The sequence below is a fragment of the Ciona robusta genome, chromosome 4 (genome assembly GCF_009617815.1).
Source record: "Ciona robusta chromosome 4, ASM961781v2".
NCBI classification, from domain to species: domain Eukaryota; kingdom Metazoa; phylum Chordata; class Ascidiacea; order Phlebobranchia; family Cionidae; genus Ciona; species Ciona robusta.
The window spans coordinates 6,782,147-6,794,808 of NC_143238.1; the positions used below are offsets into that span (position 1 = coordinate 6,782,147).

At 36.9% G+C, this 12,662-nt stretch overlaps 4 protein-coding genes across 5 annotated transcripts; 2 read left to right on the forward strand and 2 right to left on the reverse strand.

Annotated features, from left to right (window-relative positions):
• Positions 1 to 1,304: 1,304 nt before the first annotated feature.
• On the reverse strand, positions 1,305 to 2,668 carry LOC149737173 (uncharacterized). The gene is made up of 6 exons (XM_089876032.1): positions 2,485 to 2,668; positions 2,233 to 2,311; positions 1,989 to 2,123; positions 1,816 to 1,924; positions 1,576 to 1,758; positions 1,305 to 1,500 (listed from the first exon to the last, which is right to left on the reverse strand). The coding sequence occupies exons 1-6, from the start codon at positions 2,666 to 2,668 to the stop codon at positions 1,318 to 1,320; spliced, it is 873 nt and encodes a 290-aa protein (XP_089732158.1). The 3' UTR covers positions 1,305 to 1,317.
• Positions 2,669 to 3,664: 996 nt separating this feature from the next.
• On the forward strand, positions 3,665 to 6,427 carry LOC149737174 (uncharacterized). Of its 2 annotated transcripts, XR_016384857.1 has the most exons (4): positions 3,665 to 4,659; positions 5,001 to 5,270; positions 5,559 to 5,785; positions 6,114 to 6,427. XR_016384857.1 is itself a non-coding variant. In XM_089876038.1 (3 exons), exons 1-3 carry the CDS (start codon positions 4,611 to 4,613, stop codon positions 6,275 to 6,277), a joined length of 483 nt encoding a protein of 160 aa, XP_089732164.1. In that variant the 5' UTR covers positions 3,665 to 4,610; the 3' UTR covers positions 6,278 to 6,427. The 2 variants fall into 2 exon arrangements, 1 of the variants encoding a protein (XP_089732164.1); XM_089876038.1 differs by lacking the exon at positions 5,559 to 5,785.
• LOC149737175 (A-kinase anchor protein 14-like) lies at positions 5,558 to 12,564 on the reverse strand. The gene is made up of 5 exons (XM_089876037.1): positions 12,405 to 12,564; positions 12,015 to 12,134; positions 11,512 to 11,691; positions 11,047 to 11,099; positions 5,558 to 10,802 (listed from the first exon to the last, which is right to left on the reverse strand). The coding sequence occupies exons 1-5, from the start codon at positions 12,498 to 12,500 to the stop codon at positions 10,718 to 10,720; spliced, it is 534 nt and encodes a 177-aa protein (XP_089732163.1). The 5' UTR covers positions 12,501 to 12,564; the 3' UTR covers positions 5,558 to 10,717.
• LOC149737176 (dystrophin-like) lies at positions 7,117 to 9,888 on the forward strand. The gene has a single exon (XM_089876004.1). The coding sequence runs from the start codon at positions 7,117 to 7,119 to the stop codon at positions 9,526 to 9,528; it is 2,412 nt and encodes an 803-aa protein (XP_089732130.1). The 3' UTR covers positions 9,529 to 9,888.
• Positions 12,565 to 12,662: the final 98 nt, after the last annotated feature.

A 12,662-nucleotide genomic window follows, 5' to 3' on the forward strand; every position in this document is an offset into this window, starting at 1 on the left:
GCGGAGCTACGTCTATAGGTTCATGGCGAGCTCTTACGAGCCCTTGCCCAGCCGTCAAGTAAGCTTTTGCCCGATACTGTATCGTGTACTTGTATACCAGAAAAAGGAATAAAATATAGCAAGATATAGATGAATGTAACTTACTTTATCCTCGCGTGACCAGAAAACGACAGTCGTTATAACACCGGTTTTAATACACCTCCAGCGAGTTACCATGTATTTAGCTTACGAGTTACCATATCATGAACTGTTTATCTCTGGACTCGGGTTATAAAAGCAATTAGTACTCCAGTAGATCTAGTGCCCCGTTGGAGCCTGTATATAAAGTCGGACCATAGATACCTTACATGGATAGTCGACTTGCCGCATACCATTGTTTCCGTTACGCTTCAGTGAATCTGTTTGTTTTGTTTAGTCAGTTAGCTTTCAGAATCAACAAAAACGCAATGGAACAACCAGAGGATTGGCAAAATATCGCCCGGAATATGATGGAAGGAATAATTTTAAATGATTTAAACGAATACGAATATTCAATGGAAGAGCAACCCTATAGTGACAACATGCAACCGGATAAAATGCTGAACGATATTTCCAAAGAGCATTCCTTTACAGAAAAGGGACTTAAGGCAGTGACAGAACTAATGCAGCACTATGGAAAACATAGGAAAGCCGACTATATAGTGAGCCACTATCCTCATTTGTGTCTGAAGGCAGATTCTCTTTTTTTGCCTGCTGTTAATAACGCAGCAGCAGCGACAATTTTATTGCAGTTAGTGAAAAAAATAGTTACACCTGTTGTTAATAAAACAATGGTTTCAGAAAGCAGTCCAATAACCTCATTTGAGTTAGACATTGTGGAGTACATAGCTGGCTTCACTATCAGAAAAGTGCGTATAAAATTTCCCTCCCATTTATCTGTTGTTAATTTAATATGTTCGAACAAACCTTCTGGTTGCCTAATTAAATTATTGGAAAAAGATTTTAAATTGGAGTATCCATCTGAAAATTACATGTTTTTACTACAGCATATTTACACTAAAATGACGATTGAGTGTAATAAGAGTCCTGCCAGCATTGATTTCACAGCCTTTCGGCATCAGGTGTTGAATGATTCCTCATTTTTACACTTAGTAGACCATGTGAGTAATGAGGCAGACAATAGTGATGCTGTTGAGAATATTCTTACACATGCTGTAACAGTTTTTGTCAAAGCTCTGAGTTATGCTTTTGCAAAAAAGTTATTTTTGAAGTTATCTATCCAATGTTTTTGCTAAGTTTACGCTATTGCAAAATAAAAAATAACATTTTGAGCAAAGTTTATTTTCTTTTTCGTTTTGGCATTGGCACATCACAGACATTGGTCCAAGCATTATTTTTCCCATAAGTTGTGCTTGCATTTGAGCCTTTAATCTTTTTGATGACTTTGCGTACAGTAAGGTGTTGTATACCATACGCAGCTTGAGATGCATCAGGGTTCTCGGACCGTCTTCCAAGCTGACGCTATAAAAATATTTGTTACATAGCACTTATTCATGAATGATATTTATTCCACTTTTGCCAAGTTTTTTAACTTACCAGATTTCCAAAAAAGGCTTCTAAAATGTCTTGGTTAAAGGAATGAAGACAAACATAATCAAGGTGCTGTAACAATCTCTTAGATAAACCAATGAAATTGCATGTAGTAAACAGTAATCCTTCTAGTGTTGGTCTAGCCAATAATCTTTTATGTTCTCCCGGGTGATTTAATTCAACATAACTCTGAAAGTGAAGTTTTTAAATAGAGGAAAAAATACATATTTTATACAAAAAATAAACCTTCCACTCAAGCAACTTGTTGATAAACATCTCCTCCAACCATTTCAACCTGGTGTCTGAGCAGTCGCGTATGGGAGAGCTTGTGCTGCAGTTAATAATTTCAAACCATCTGCACGCCAAAATAAATTAAAGCGCATCTATGCTAAAACAAAAATCTAAGTGTAATCACTTACTTTGAAAACATTAAAACACGGAGTAAGCTGCACAGTGTGTCATATTGTCCATTTCCAATACTAAACTTAGTTGTAGGGACAGTCCATCCACAGAGGGCTAGCGAGGATACTGCAGCATCAGCATTAAATTCAATTCTGAAAGTACATTATATAGAAATATTCTTTCAAAAATGTTTTAAGCATCTTCTTTATTCAGACCATATGGAACATATAAATCATCAGTAACAGACTAACAGTAACTAACCTGATACGGGGCAACAAAAAATCTGGTTCTTTGAATTCGGCTATAAACTTGGACCGCCAGGTATAAAATATCCATGAATCTAAAATGCAATAATAGTATGCTCATTGGAGTAAATTTGTGAAACTTTACGTAATGTGCTATTTGTATAACTAGCAAACACAAATAAGCATAAAGCAACAAATCTAAAAATAATAATAACACACTGAGTGAGTGGCCAAGACAATTTAAAATTAATTACAATTGAAAAACTACCTTTAATGTTCTCTGACAATTTCATTTGTGACTTCTGCAAATCCTGTATGCACTGATGCCTGATTTTTAAAACTGCTTGTCTAATGGCTGGTTCTTTCCTGGGTGAGTGACTGCGAACTGTGGACTTTGGCAAATTTTTGTATGGTTTAGCACCAAGCTTCAGCTGTTTTCTAGAACCTTTCATTACTACATCCTTGGTCGAAAAGTGCCTCTCACATATAGCTGCGCTAAAATTCAACTTTTTAATAGATACAGTTAAATAAAAAGTAAACGAAAAAAGCAAACTTACGTCTCTTTCAATAACATTTGGTTTATAACATCTCCTTTTTTCACATCTCGAACTGACAACAAAAAATTCGTCAGCGACTCTCGATGTGAACGTTCATCTGCAGTTTTTGCCAGATCCGGACGTCGAACCGTAAATAAGGAGACACTATCATTTCCACTACTTTTAGATTTTAAGTAACTAATGAGGCAGCCAGGAACGGAGCAATTTGACGGAGCCATTCTAGATTTTAACAAAAAATATAACAATACAGATACAGATACGGCGCGTATAACTCAAATTTGTGTTTACAAACAAACAGAGTCACTGAACCGAAACAAAAATATGACGTCATATTAAAACAATTAAAGAGTTGACTATCCATGTAAGGTATCTATGGTCGGACCAACGCGGAGTTGTAGCGGCCCGCCGTAGTATTGCATCACATAAATTCTTTGTCCCCAGTATTGACCCAAATGTTTGACATCGCGCGCTAACTTTCCCATAACGCGGCGGATGCACCCTGCCGTTAACCAAGTTAGTGCCGACTGCTGACGTTCCCAATTGTGTCCTATTCATTATAACCTCGTTATCGCCATTTATCACGCCGATTCGTCTGACACCTGAATTTCCTTTTTTCCCCTCAAACTATTTCCCGACCGATATATATACCGTTGTGTAATTGCCTTTTGTTATCTGGTCAACAAACGAAGGAGACCAAGCTAACGAGGAATAAAAGAGACAAATACAGTTACTGTAACTGAGGGTACAGAACCGTGTGATTTCTTGCCAGCCAAGACCCTATAGATAACCCAGACTAGGAAACGACAACTACTAGATAACCGAGACTAGGACGTAGCTTTAGACACCCACGAGCGCACGAAGTAAACTGCAGCTCACCTGCAATCAGCTCATAAACATTAAACCAACATCGGGTGTCTAAAGAGTCATTCACCCAACCAGAAATCCTATTTATTCAGTGGGGGCCGTAGACTATGCCATAGATACCATGAACTGTACGGACTTTAAAAAGAGTCGTATTTAGATAAAGTGGCAAAAATTAATATTAAAGTATGTTGAAAAGAAGCCACAACTAATAAAAAAATCTTCTAACAATCACTATGTCAAATGTTTACAGAAATTTTTGTGATTTAATAAGTATTCAAACTACAAAAAAATGGGAAATATTAACTTGCAATGCTTGAACCCGAGAATTTTCGCAATTAAACTTTCAATACTTAGTGGAAAATAGTGTGAAACCAGTGTTACACAGCCAATATGCCCACCACGCCAGGGAGTAAAGCAATGAAAATAAAAATAATAAAGCAAAATGTAAAATCGATAAAACACAAACGTTTAATTGCAATGTTTATTGCATGGTAATAAACTATGAATTTACTATACACAACATGCTGTATATGTAAGTAAGCCTTTGATTAACAGTTAACCTGTACAAAGTATAATACGGAGAAACTTTGTACCTAATAACACTTTCACGTGGGTGCAAAAATAAGCAGAAATTTTACAGCAAAGGCACTACGAAGTTAACGCTTGTTACCGTTATAACTATCAGAATACAATCAACAATATACCATCTGTGTAGACATGCTACAGGAGTAACGATTTATTTTACTAAGTTTTTGCTTATTTTTGAGCATATATAACGTACTGCATGTGTGTTAAAAGTTTAGGTTGTTTAAATTACCATGATAGAACAGAGAGTATTATGAAATACAGACTGCATACAACATGACATATACACATTAAGCATATATATATTCTTGATTCAGTAACAAAATATCAAATGAATTAATAAACCAATTTGCTGGTAAACTACGTAAACGACTGAATTAAAGTAGATATGATTCTATTGATCTTAATCTTGTCTCTCTTGGATATTGCTGCTTCAAGTAAGTTAATTATGTAGGTTTTACTTAACATATTATATATTTATACATATAGTCCTGTGGAGTAAGATAGATACAGTTAGCGCATCGAATCCTACATTTCCTAATCGTGATTTTTAACAGTTAAAAAGACTATGTCAGAGTCGCGGGGAAACGTTTTATAATTTTGTAAATATTCTTTGTTTACAATCAAATGCGACGATAAAAGAGATGCGTGTTACCCAACCTACTATAATATATAGATACATTTCAGCCCAACTTTTTATATAATTACTTCTGGTAGCACTATGTGGGTAAAATGGGACACCGGGTTCGAAGCAATGTTACAAATATACCTATTGCAGATGAGATAACTCTTCACAAAGGAAGTTTTACCTTGCAATCTTACTCAACAAGTAACAAAACGAATATCCAGATTCCGTACATGATTTGTTTTCGTTCGTTGCCCGCATATGTGTATGCAACAGTGACACCTACCGACCAATCCCTACCCCACAACTTTACTTTAAACGTCGAAGAAATTCGAGAAAACTCATTCATTGCTGAAATGATCAGAACAGATGGGGTAAATAATTGGGATACGCCTATTACCGTGAAATGGACATTATTTCTTGGTGAGTTTATTGCATTATTCAATTTATTGGCGCCTCTGTATAAAATGGAGGTTTAAAGCTTGACGCTGCTAACATTGTAGGCGAAGATGTCCTTGGGCAATACACTTATCGATAATTTAAAGCGGGCACGTGGTGTATGAAACAGAACAACTGGGTTTTAACGACGGTCGTTGCCTCGCCATGTGACGATAAAAAAATTACACACGTGTTATAAAAACACAATAAATGCCCTGTGCCGCGCGAAGATAAATAAGTTACATTTATTCAACTCAGCATATAATTGCACAGGGAATGGCATCGGATACAAAAACTAATTCATTTGGCTTCCCACCTTCCATGGAACGCACACGTTGGACTATCCGGCAGCATTAGGAGTTTGTAGAGATTTGAATGCAACACTGGTGGATATAACAGACGCGAAGATGTACGATTCGGTCTATCAATACGTTACAAGGAACTTCATTTTTGATAAGGGTTACGTTAACGTTTGGGTTGGATTAGTTTACGACGCGACAGTAAGTGGGCGTGTCTATAGCATGTTAGTCTTAAGACAGCGTACGATATTGACTGGTGCGTGGTGATTTTCAGAGTTAAAAATACCAAAAAGAACAACCACCAACTAATTTAAATACGTGGTAACTCGTAAGTGGGCACAAAACTGTTGTTGCTCCGCCACGTGAAGATAAAATCGGTTACACTCATTCTGTTATATACGTTTAAACGGCTGCTGTGAATTAAATTTTAACACTTGTGTTACTATATTTAATTACCTGTTCGAACAAATTACCGAGTGGGAATTAGTAGCAAATCAACAGTCCTTAAAACACGTATCTATAATTTCAGAAAGGAAAAGTTTATCAATCCACCGGTCAATTAGGTTACTATGGGAGCTTTCATCCCGGGAATCCAGTCAACGACCTGAGCAAACGTCATATGGTGATTGGTGTGCGACCCCCTGGAAGTTTAAACACCGATCGTGGAATGTGGAACTCACTTACAACACATAGAGACGCAGAGGCATTATGTCAAACACTGATTGAATAAAGTAAACTATAAAGGGTCTGACACCGTGATACAGTAGCTCGATGCTTCTACCATTTCATGCGTAAAGACATGGTTATTACTTCAAATTAATTAGATGTTCGTGTTAAAATGTTTTTGCTGTTCTTTGTTTCCAAGAAATTGAAACACATAAAAGGCTGCGTAAAAAAATTACCTTTAAATTAACAGGAAAAAACATGTATACCAAGAATATACTGGTTTGCAACTGTTTTCGGGTATAGACCTTCGTCAGCTTTTTTCGTTATATGTCCGTTAACGGCATGTTTGTTACACGATTTTTACAAACCCATAGAAAACACAGTTGCTTTTTAAATATTCAAACAAGTTGTCACTGAAACACAACAACCCCTTTATCTATTTTGTAAATTAATTTGACAGAATTTCGATTGCTGCAAAATACATTTATACAGTATATATACATATGTTGTGTTGTGTAAATACGTCTACTGATAGAAGTTATAAACTGTTTTAGCGTTACGTATATATTTTAAAAGCTAATTTCTTCAACATGTTTATATATAAAGCAGTAATACAGATGTATGATTTGTACGTTAAGGTAAAGAAACACAACGAATTGTGTGAATGTATAGGAACTTGGTTTATATACAATGTATTTGTAAGTTTGTAACCACGTTCAATGTGGTGTTCCTTCTGGAATAAGTAGGGTAGTTCAGGTGTAAAGAAGATTCTACATCATGTTATATTAACCTAAGTTGAATAAAGTATAAAACCAACCCTTGATAATTTTACAGATAAATTGGTTTAAATAGCAAATTATTTATCTATGATGGAACAATGGGAAGACATAGCCTCGATATTAGAAGGTTTGGTTGATTGGCTAAAAGTTAAAAATGAAGACACGAATAAAATTATGATGCAGTGTGTGGCTGATGCTGAGGCCCTTACACAGTTTCGATCGCAACATGAAATATTGGATGGTGAGCTTGAAGCTAAATGTGCGGTGATTGACAGGAGCTTGAAAGCCGTTGATGCCATTGTTATTCAGCATCAAGAACAAGCAGAATACCCTGATAAGTATGTGAGGCCAATGCAACTGGCAAGGATCTCTACCCTTGCCTCTGAGCTAAGGGAAGTTTGGAAAGTAACGCAGAAGAAAAGTGTTCAGTTGAAACTACATATTAATAAACTGTTGCCCGCTGTTGAAGAGTTAAACTTACTTTTGCGCAAGTGTTATTTAATGTTGCAGAACATTGAGAGGACAAAAGAAGACTGGGTTGGAGTGGGAGAACTCCCTATTGAGGCTTTGCAAGTTCATATTAAGAATATGAAGCTGTTTCAGAAGAATTACATGGACCCCATAGCAGTGAACATGGAGAAGCTGAAGTCTGCCATCTTGTATTTCCATGAAATGAAGATGCAGTTTACTCCGGACACAAAGAAGAAGATGGATGAGGTAGAGATGAGATGGAAGGTGATGCAGGTTTACTGCAGCGAGAGGACAAAACAACTCCTCGACGCAGCAAGAGATTTTGGGCCGAATTCTCAATTGTTTTTAACTTCTTCTGTGGAAGGGGCGTGGGAAAGAGCCGTTGCAGAGAATAAAGTTCCGTATTACATCAACCATAAAAGCAAAAGTACAAGTTGGGATCATCCAAAGATGGCCGAACTCATGGAGTCAATGTTGGATTTAAATGACGTTCGTTTCACCGCGTACAGAACCTCCATGAAATTGCAACGACTGCAAAAAGCTCTTTGTCTTGACCTTTTGAACTTAGATACAGCAGTTGACGCGTTCACACAGCATAAGTTGAATATAAGTATTGATAATCCTCATGTGAAAGATGACGTGAATGTGCTGGACATGATAACTTGTCTCACAACAATATATGATGCATTGGAGCGTGAACACAAGACCCTTGTTAATGTACCTCTATGTGTTGACATGTGTTTAAACTGGTTACTTAACGTGTACGACACAAAACGCAGCAGCACCATAAGTACAAGATCATTCATTACAGGAATAACGTCAATGTGTAACTCCCCCATTGAAGAGAAATACAAATATGTGTTTCAACAGATAGGCATGCCGGCTGGATTTACAGACAGAGTTAAACTTGGTGACTTGATCAAAGATTTTATGTTGATACCAAAACAACTTGGTGAATCAGAAGCATTTGGTGGATGCAACCCACATGCTAGTGTGTGTAGCTGCTTTCAGTTAGTTGGAAGAAGACCTGAGATTGATGCAGCTCAGTTTATCGACTGGATGAAGTTGGAGCCGCAGTCGTTGGTGTGGTTGCCGGTATTACATCGACTTATATCAGCCGAGAATGTGAGTCATCCCGCTCGTTGTTCAGTTTGCAGGGAGTGCCCGATTGTTGGTTTCCGTTACCGCAGTTTACGACATTTTAAACACGATATTTGCCAAAGTTGTTTCTTCTCTGGGAGGGTGGCAAAGAATAATAAGTTCTGTTACCCAATAGTTGAATATTGTACGCCAACTACGTCGACTGAAAACATCAGAGATTTTACGAAGATCCTAAAAAATAAACTCCGAAATAAATCAAGATCTGCCAAACGGATCGGGTATTTACCGGTGAAGACTGATGACAAGGAGGACCCTAATGATGATGGCACCAATGATGTCATAGATGGTGGGAGTGATGATCAAACAAATGGAGGAGCAAATGAGACACACGAGAAGATCGAAGAGTACGCGAGGATTCTCGCAGACCTGGATGATGAGACAGGAGTTCAACCTCCTCTCGATGAAGAGCAGGAATGCATACTCGAGTATTGTGGAGCTCTTACTGAGGATAAAAGTCCCACCATCTTCACTCACCAGGAAGATATCTTCAGCTCTAAAGCATCCAGGTCAGATCTGCCTTCCCCACCGAGGATCAAGGAAGTAAATGTCGCGATCCATGATTCAAAACCTTACTCGGTTGCCAAACAACATAATGATGCAGGAAACCAACCCCATGTGTCGTCCAGATTGAGCAATGGCCCGGATTTAATGATCGAAGCAAAGATCTTGCAACATCACTCCTCGAGGATCGATACACAGATGAAGATGTTGGAGAATCACAACGAGAGCATCAAGAACCAACTCCAGGAGCTCAAGATGTTGATGAACGACTCAGAAACATCAAGCGAACACTCGATGTCTCACATATTCGAGAGCCCGTCCGTTCACATAAATACATTGCTCAATAGCGTCACCACCTGGAACTAAGGCGGGTGGAAAAGTCGAAAACAAACGAATCATTGATTATTACACAGTTTCGCCACACAAACTTAAATTATTATAAATACTTTGTCTTTGTTTTAACCACGTTGCATGCTTAATTTGTAAATATTAAATTTTAGCACTTTTTAATGAATGGTACTTACATACTGTAAATACACCTTGCATGTTTTTATTGCCAACTTTTTACTTTTTTTCATTTTTACAACAATCGATCACTTTTGAATTGCCAATCCATGTTAAGTTACGGTGCGACTTTCTCTTCTAACACAAAAACTTTCACCTCAAACCTGATCATTGTAACATATGCTTTGTTTTGCACGATCAATAAAGTTGCCACTTTCCATATTTTGTCCTCGCTGTCATTTGAAGAAATCTATGCTGGCACTCCTGTATTAGGACACAGCATGCTGTAGGGCCTCAGAAACTGTTTTGGATTCGCACCGAAAAAACTAACAAACCAAGTAAAAGGCTGAGGCTAAATAACTTAAGCTCCAACCCATTATATTGATAATATAAAAAGCTAGAACTTAGTCTGACTGTGGGCATGGGAGTGGCAACCATGGATAAGTCACTCAAGTTCCCACCCACGAGGATATAAATGACCAAACCAACCAAAAGTCATGTCTGCTTATCCACACACTGCAATATCTTCAGCAACTCAACTGTGGGCATGGGAGTGGCAACCATGGATAAGTCACTCAAGTTCCCACCCACGAGGATATAAATAACCAAACCAACCAAAAGTCATGCCTGCTTATCCACACACTGCAATATCTTCAGCAACTCAACTGTGGGCATAGGAGTGGCAACCATAAATAAGTCACTCAAGTTCCCACACACAAGAATATAAACGACCAACCACTATAACTTGGAGAATAAAACAAAAAAAAATTCCAGAAATGTACAAACTGTTATTAATCATTAAAACAGTGATTTGAGCAGTACGTACAATACTATAAATATATTCTGCCCCAAAATAGATGTTTGAACTGTTAGTAATTGGGAACTCATAAAATATATATATAACATGACGTATACAGTAAACTTAATCTACATTCACTGTGAATAATTCACATTACTTTTAGCTTATCTTTAATGCCACAAACAGGCATAAGTAACATGAATAAATGAACACAGTGCAATAACAAAAGTAACTTATTCTAAATAAACAAGACTAGAAAGTAACTTGTTCCATTGCTTCGATTTTACTCGACACCACGTTTTTCAGCCAAACTTCTCTAAAGCGGGAATTCCCCGGCCTAATAGTGAAATAATAATTCAACTTGTATTATTGTGGGGTAAGTTCAGATAAAACAACAAAAGAGATTGAAAACATAAAAAATTTGGCCCCAATCTACTATATAATGTAACAAAGCTAATTGCTGGTTCTATGACGTCAAAGTCAGTATCGCTATGTTACAGAAACCTATAACCCACCACACCAGTTAAATAGTTGACAAGTTATATTAAATGGTAACACATGAACAATCATATTCCACTTACCTATGGACAAGCCGGCTTCCTTCAAACACATAATACACTTCAACTGGAAGACTCTTTAAAGATGAAAATAATCTTAAATAGGTTTTGTAAGGTTTACATATAAATATTTGCACAACTTTTTAAACATAACAGATTAATATCTTATCATTGGGGCTGGTCTAGCAGCACTGAATAAATATAACAACCTACATTTGTGGTAACTCATAAGCAACCACACCGTGTATAAAACAGAACACCCGTATTATAACGACTATCGTTGCCTCACCATGCGAGTGTAGATAGGATACTTTTAGCCCTTGTTAATCCTTATATGTGTTTTAGCCATTTTAATCCTTGTTCTCTCTAATTAATCTTTTTACGGAAGATTGCCTGCAACACAGGTTAGAACACCGATGTTTTCCAGACAATATCGAGTCTTGAACCCAGTGTCCTATGCTCTGCTTACAATACACTTAAATATTCCACCTGTGGTTTAATCTTTGAGACTTTGATAGTGAAGTAAACTGATGCTGTGGCTCTTGGGATCGGTTTCCTCCTCGTGGGAATGCTCCATCTCACTCGGAAGTTGAATCTTCGATCATAATCATGTTCCTCTTCATTGAGGAAGTCGATGCAATACAACCAGGCACTGTCTCGCTTCCATGTCTGGGGGAGTTGGTTGAAGGTAAGTGTGAGTGTTATATTGAACATTGTGTTATAATTGTTATTATGAATATTATTACGTTAAAGGTGTGAAATATGTAAAGGTGTAAGTTTATATTAAGGTTGCACTAATGGTGTTTTGACATTATGTTACTATGTATGTACCACATTGTGTAAGGTTGTATTTGTAAAAAACAACGTAAGTAACACATTAGTGCAACCTTACATTGTTTCGCATCTCAAAACAAGGTTACATTTAAAATTGATGAACTAGAATCCCTACTTCTGAAGTTAATGAGGCATTTGATATAAACACAAAACCTTACCGCCACAAACTTTTCAATATTTTCGACCCCTTCATCTTGGTTAAACTTCTGGCAAGACACCCATGTTATATTGTCGGTTTTTGGTGTTTCATTGTCGTTGTAGTTGGCTGAGATGTTTGACTATTAATAAATTAAACATCATTTTTATTTTGTCTTCAGTTACGTTAACAAAAGTATGTGAATGATAGAATGTAAAAGTAATAATAAAACGGCTCTTATGAAATATATTGGTTCTAATTTTTACTGATTAATGGTGTGTAACAAACACTAGAATACTGCCTACATGGTAGTGATATGAATGATTGGCGAATACGTTAGGAGTTATAGTAGCTAGTTTATTTGTGATACTGTATCGTAAAATGCGGCTGAATAATTATTAACACCACTCACTAAATCGTGACGTTGTTCGAAAACAACTTGTTTGATCGCGCTTTCGATCGCTTGGCGCACCAATTCATTTGCTTCTTCTTCAAAGTTAAAATTCATCGCAAAAAATATTCAGAAAAACTCAAATTGTAAAAAAAACAAAAAAGTGGTAGTAAATGGGAAATCCCCAGTTTCTGTGGCAACCGGTAACATAGAAATTTTATTAAAAATGTTGTAAAAAGTTTAGCGGGGACTACATCAGATTTCGTTTATATCCTACAG

Excerpts from the sequence above, each read along its gene's own strand:
- LOC149737175 (XM_089876037.1), bottom strand. The coding sequence starts at position 12,500 with ATGAATTTTAACTTTGAAGAAGAAGCAAATGAATTGGTGCGCCAAGCG. Across the intron at positions 11,692-12,014 it reads ATATTGAAAAGTTTGTGGCG|ACATGGAAGCGAGACAGTGC; the intron begins GTAAGGTTTTGT and ends CAACTCCCCCAG. Across the intron at positions 10,803-11,046 it reads GGAAGCCGGCTTGTCCATAG|GCCGGGGAATTCCCGCTTTA; the intron begins GTAAGTGGAATA and ends TTTCACTATTAG.
- LOC149737176 (XM_089876004.1), top strand. The coding sequence starts at position 7,117 with ATGATGGAACAATGGGAAGACATAGCCTCGATATTAGAAGGTTTGGTT.
- LOC149737173 (XM_089876032.1), bottom strand. The coding sequence starts at position 2,668 with ATGAAAGGTTCTAGAAAACAGCTGAAGCTTGGTGCTAAACCATACAAA. Across the intron at positions 2,312-2,484 it reads ATTGTCAGAGAACATTAAAG|ATTCATGGATATTTTATACC; the intron begins GTAGTTTTTCAA and ends ATTGCATTTTAG. Across the intron at positions 1,759-1,815 it reads ACAAGTTGCTTGAGTGGAAG|AGTTATGTTGAATTAAATCA; the intron begins GTTTATTTTTTG and ends CTTCACTTTCAG.
- LOC149737174 (XM_089876038.1), top strand. The coding sequence starts at position 4,611 with ATGATTCTATTGATCTTAATCTTGTCTCTCTTGGATATTGCTGCTTCA. Across the intron at positions 4,660-5,000 it reads CTTGGATATTGCTGCTTCAA|ATGAGATAACTCTTCACAAA; the intron begins GTAAGTTAATTA and ends TACCTATTGCAG. Across the intron at positions 5,271-6,113 it reads GAAATGGACATTATTTCTTG|AAAGGAAAAGTTTATCAATC; the intron begins GTGAGTTTATTG and ends CTATAATTTCAG.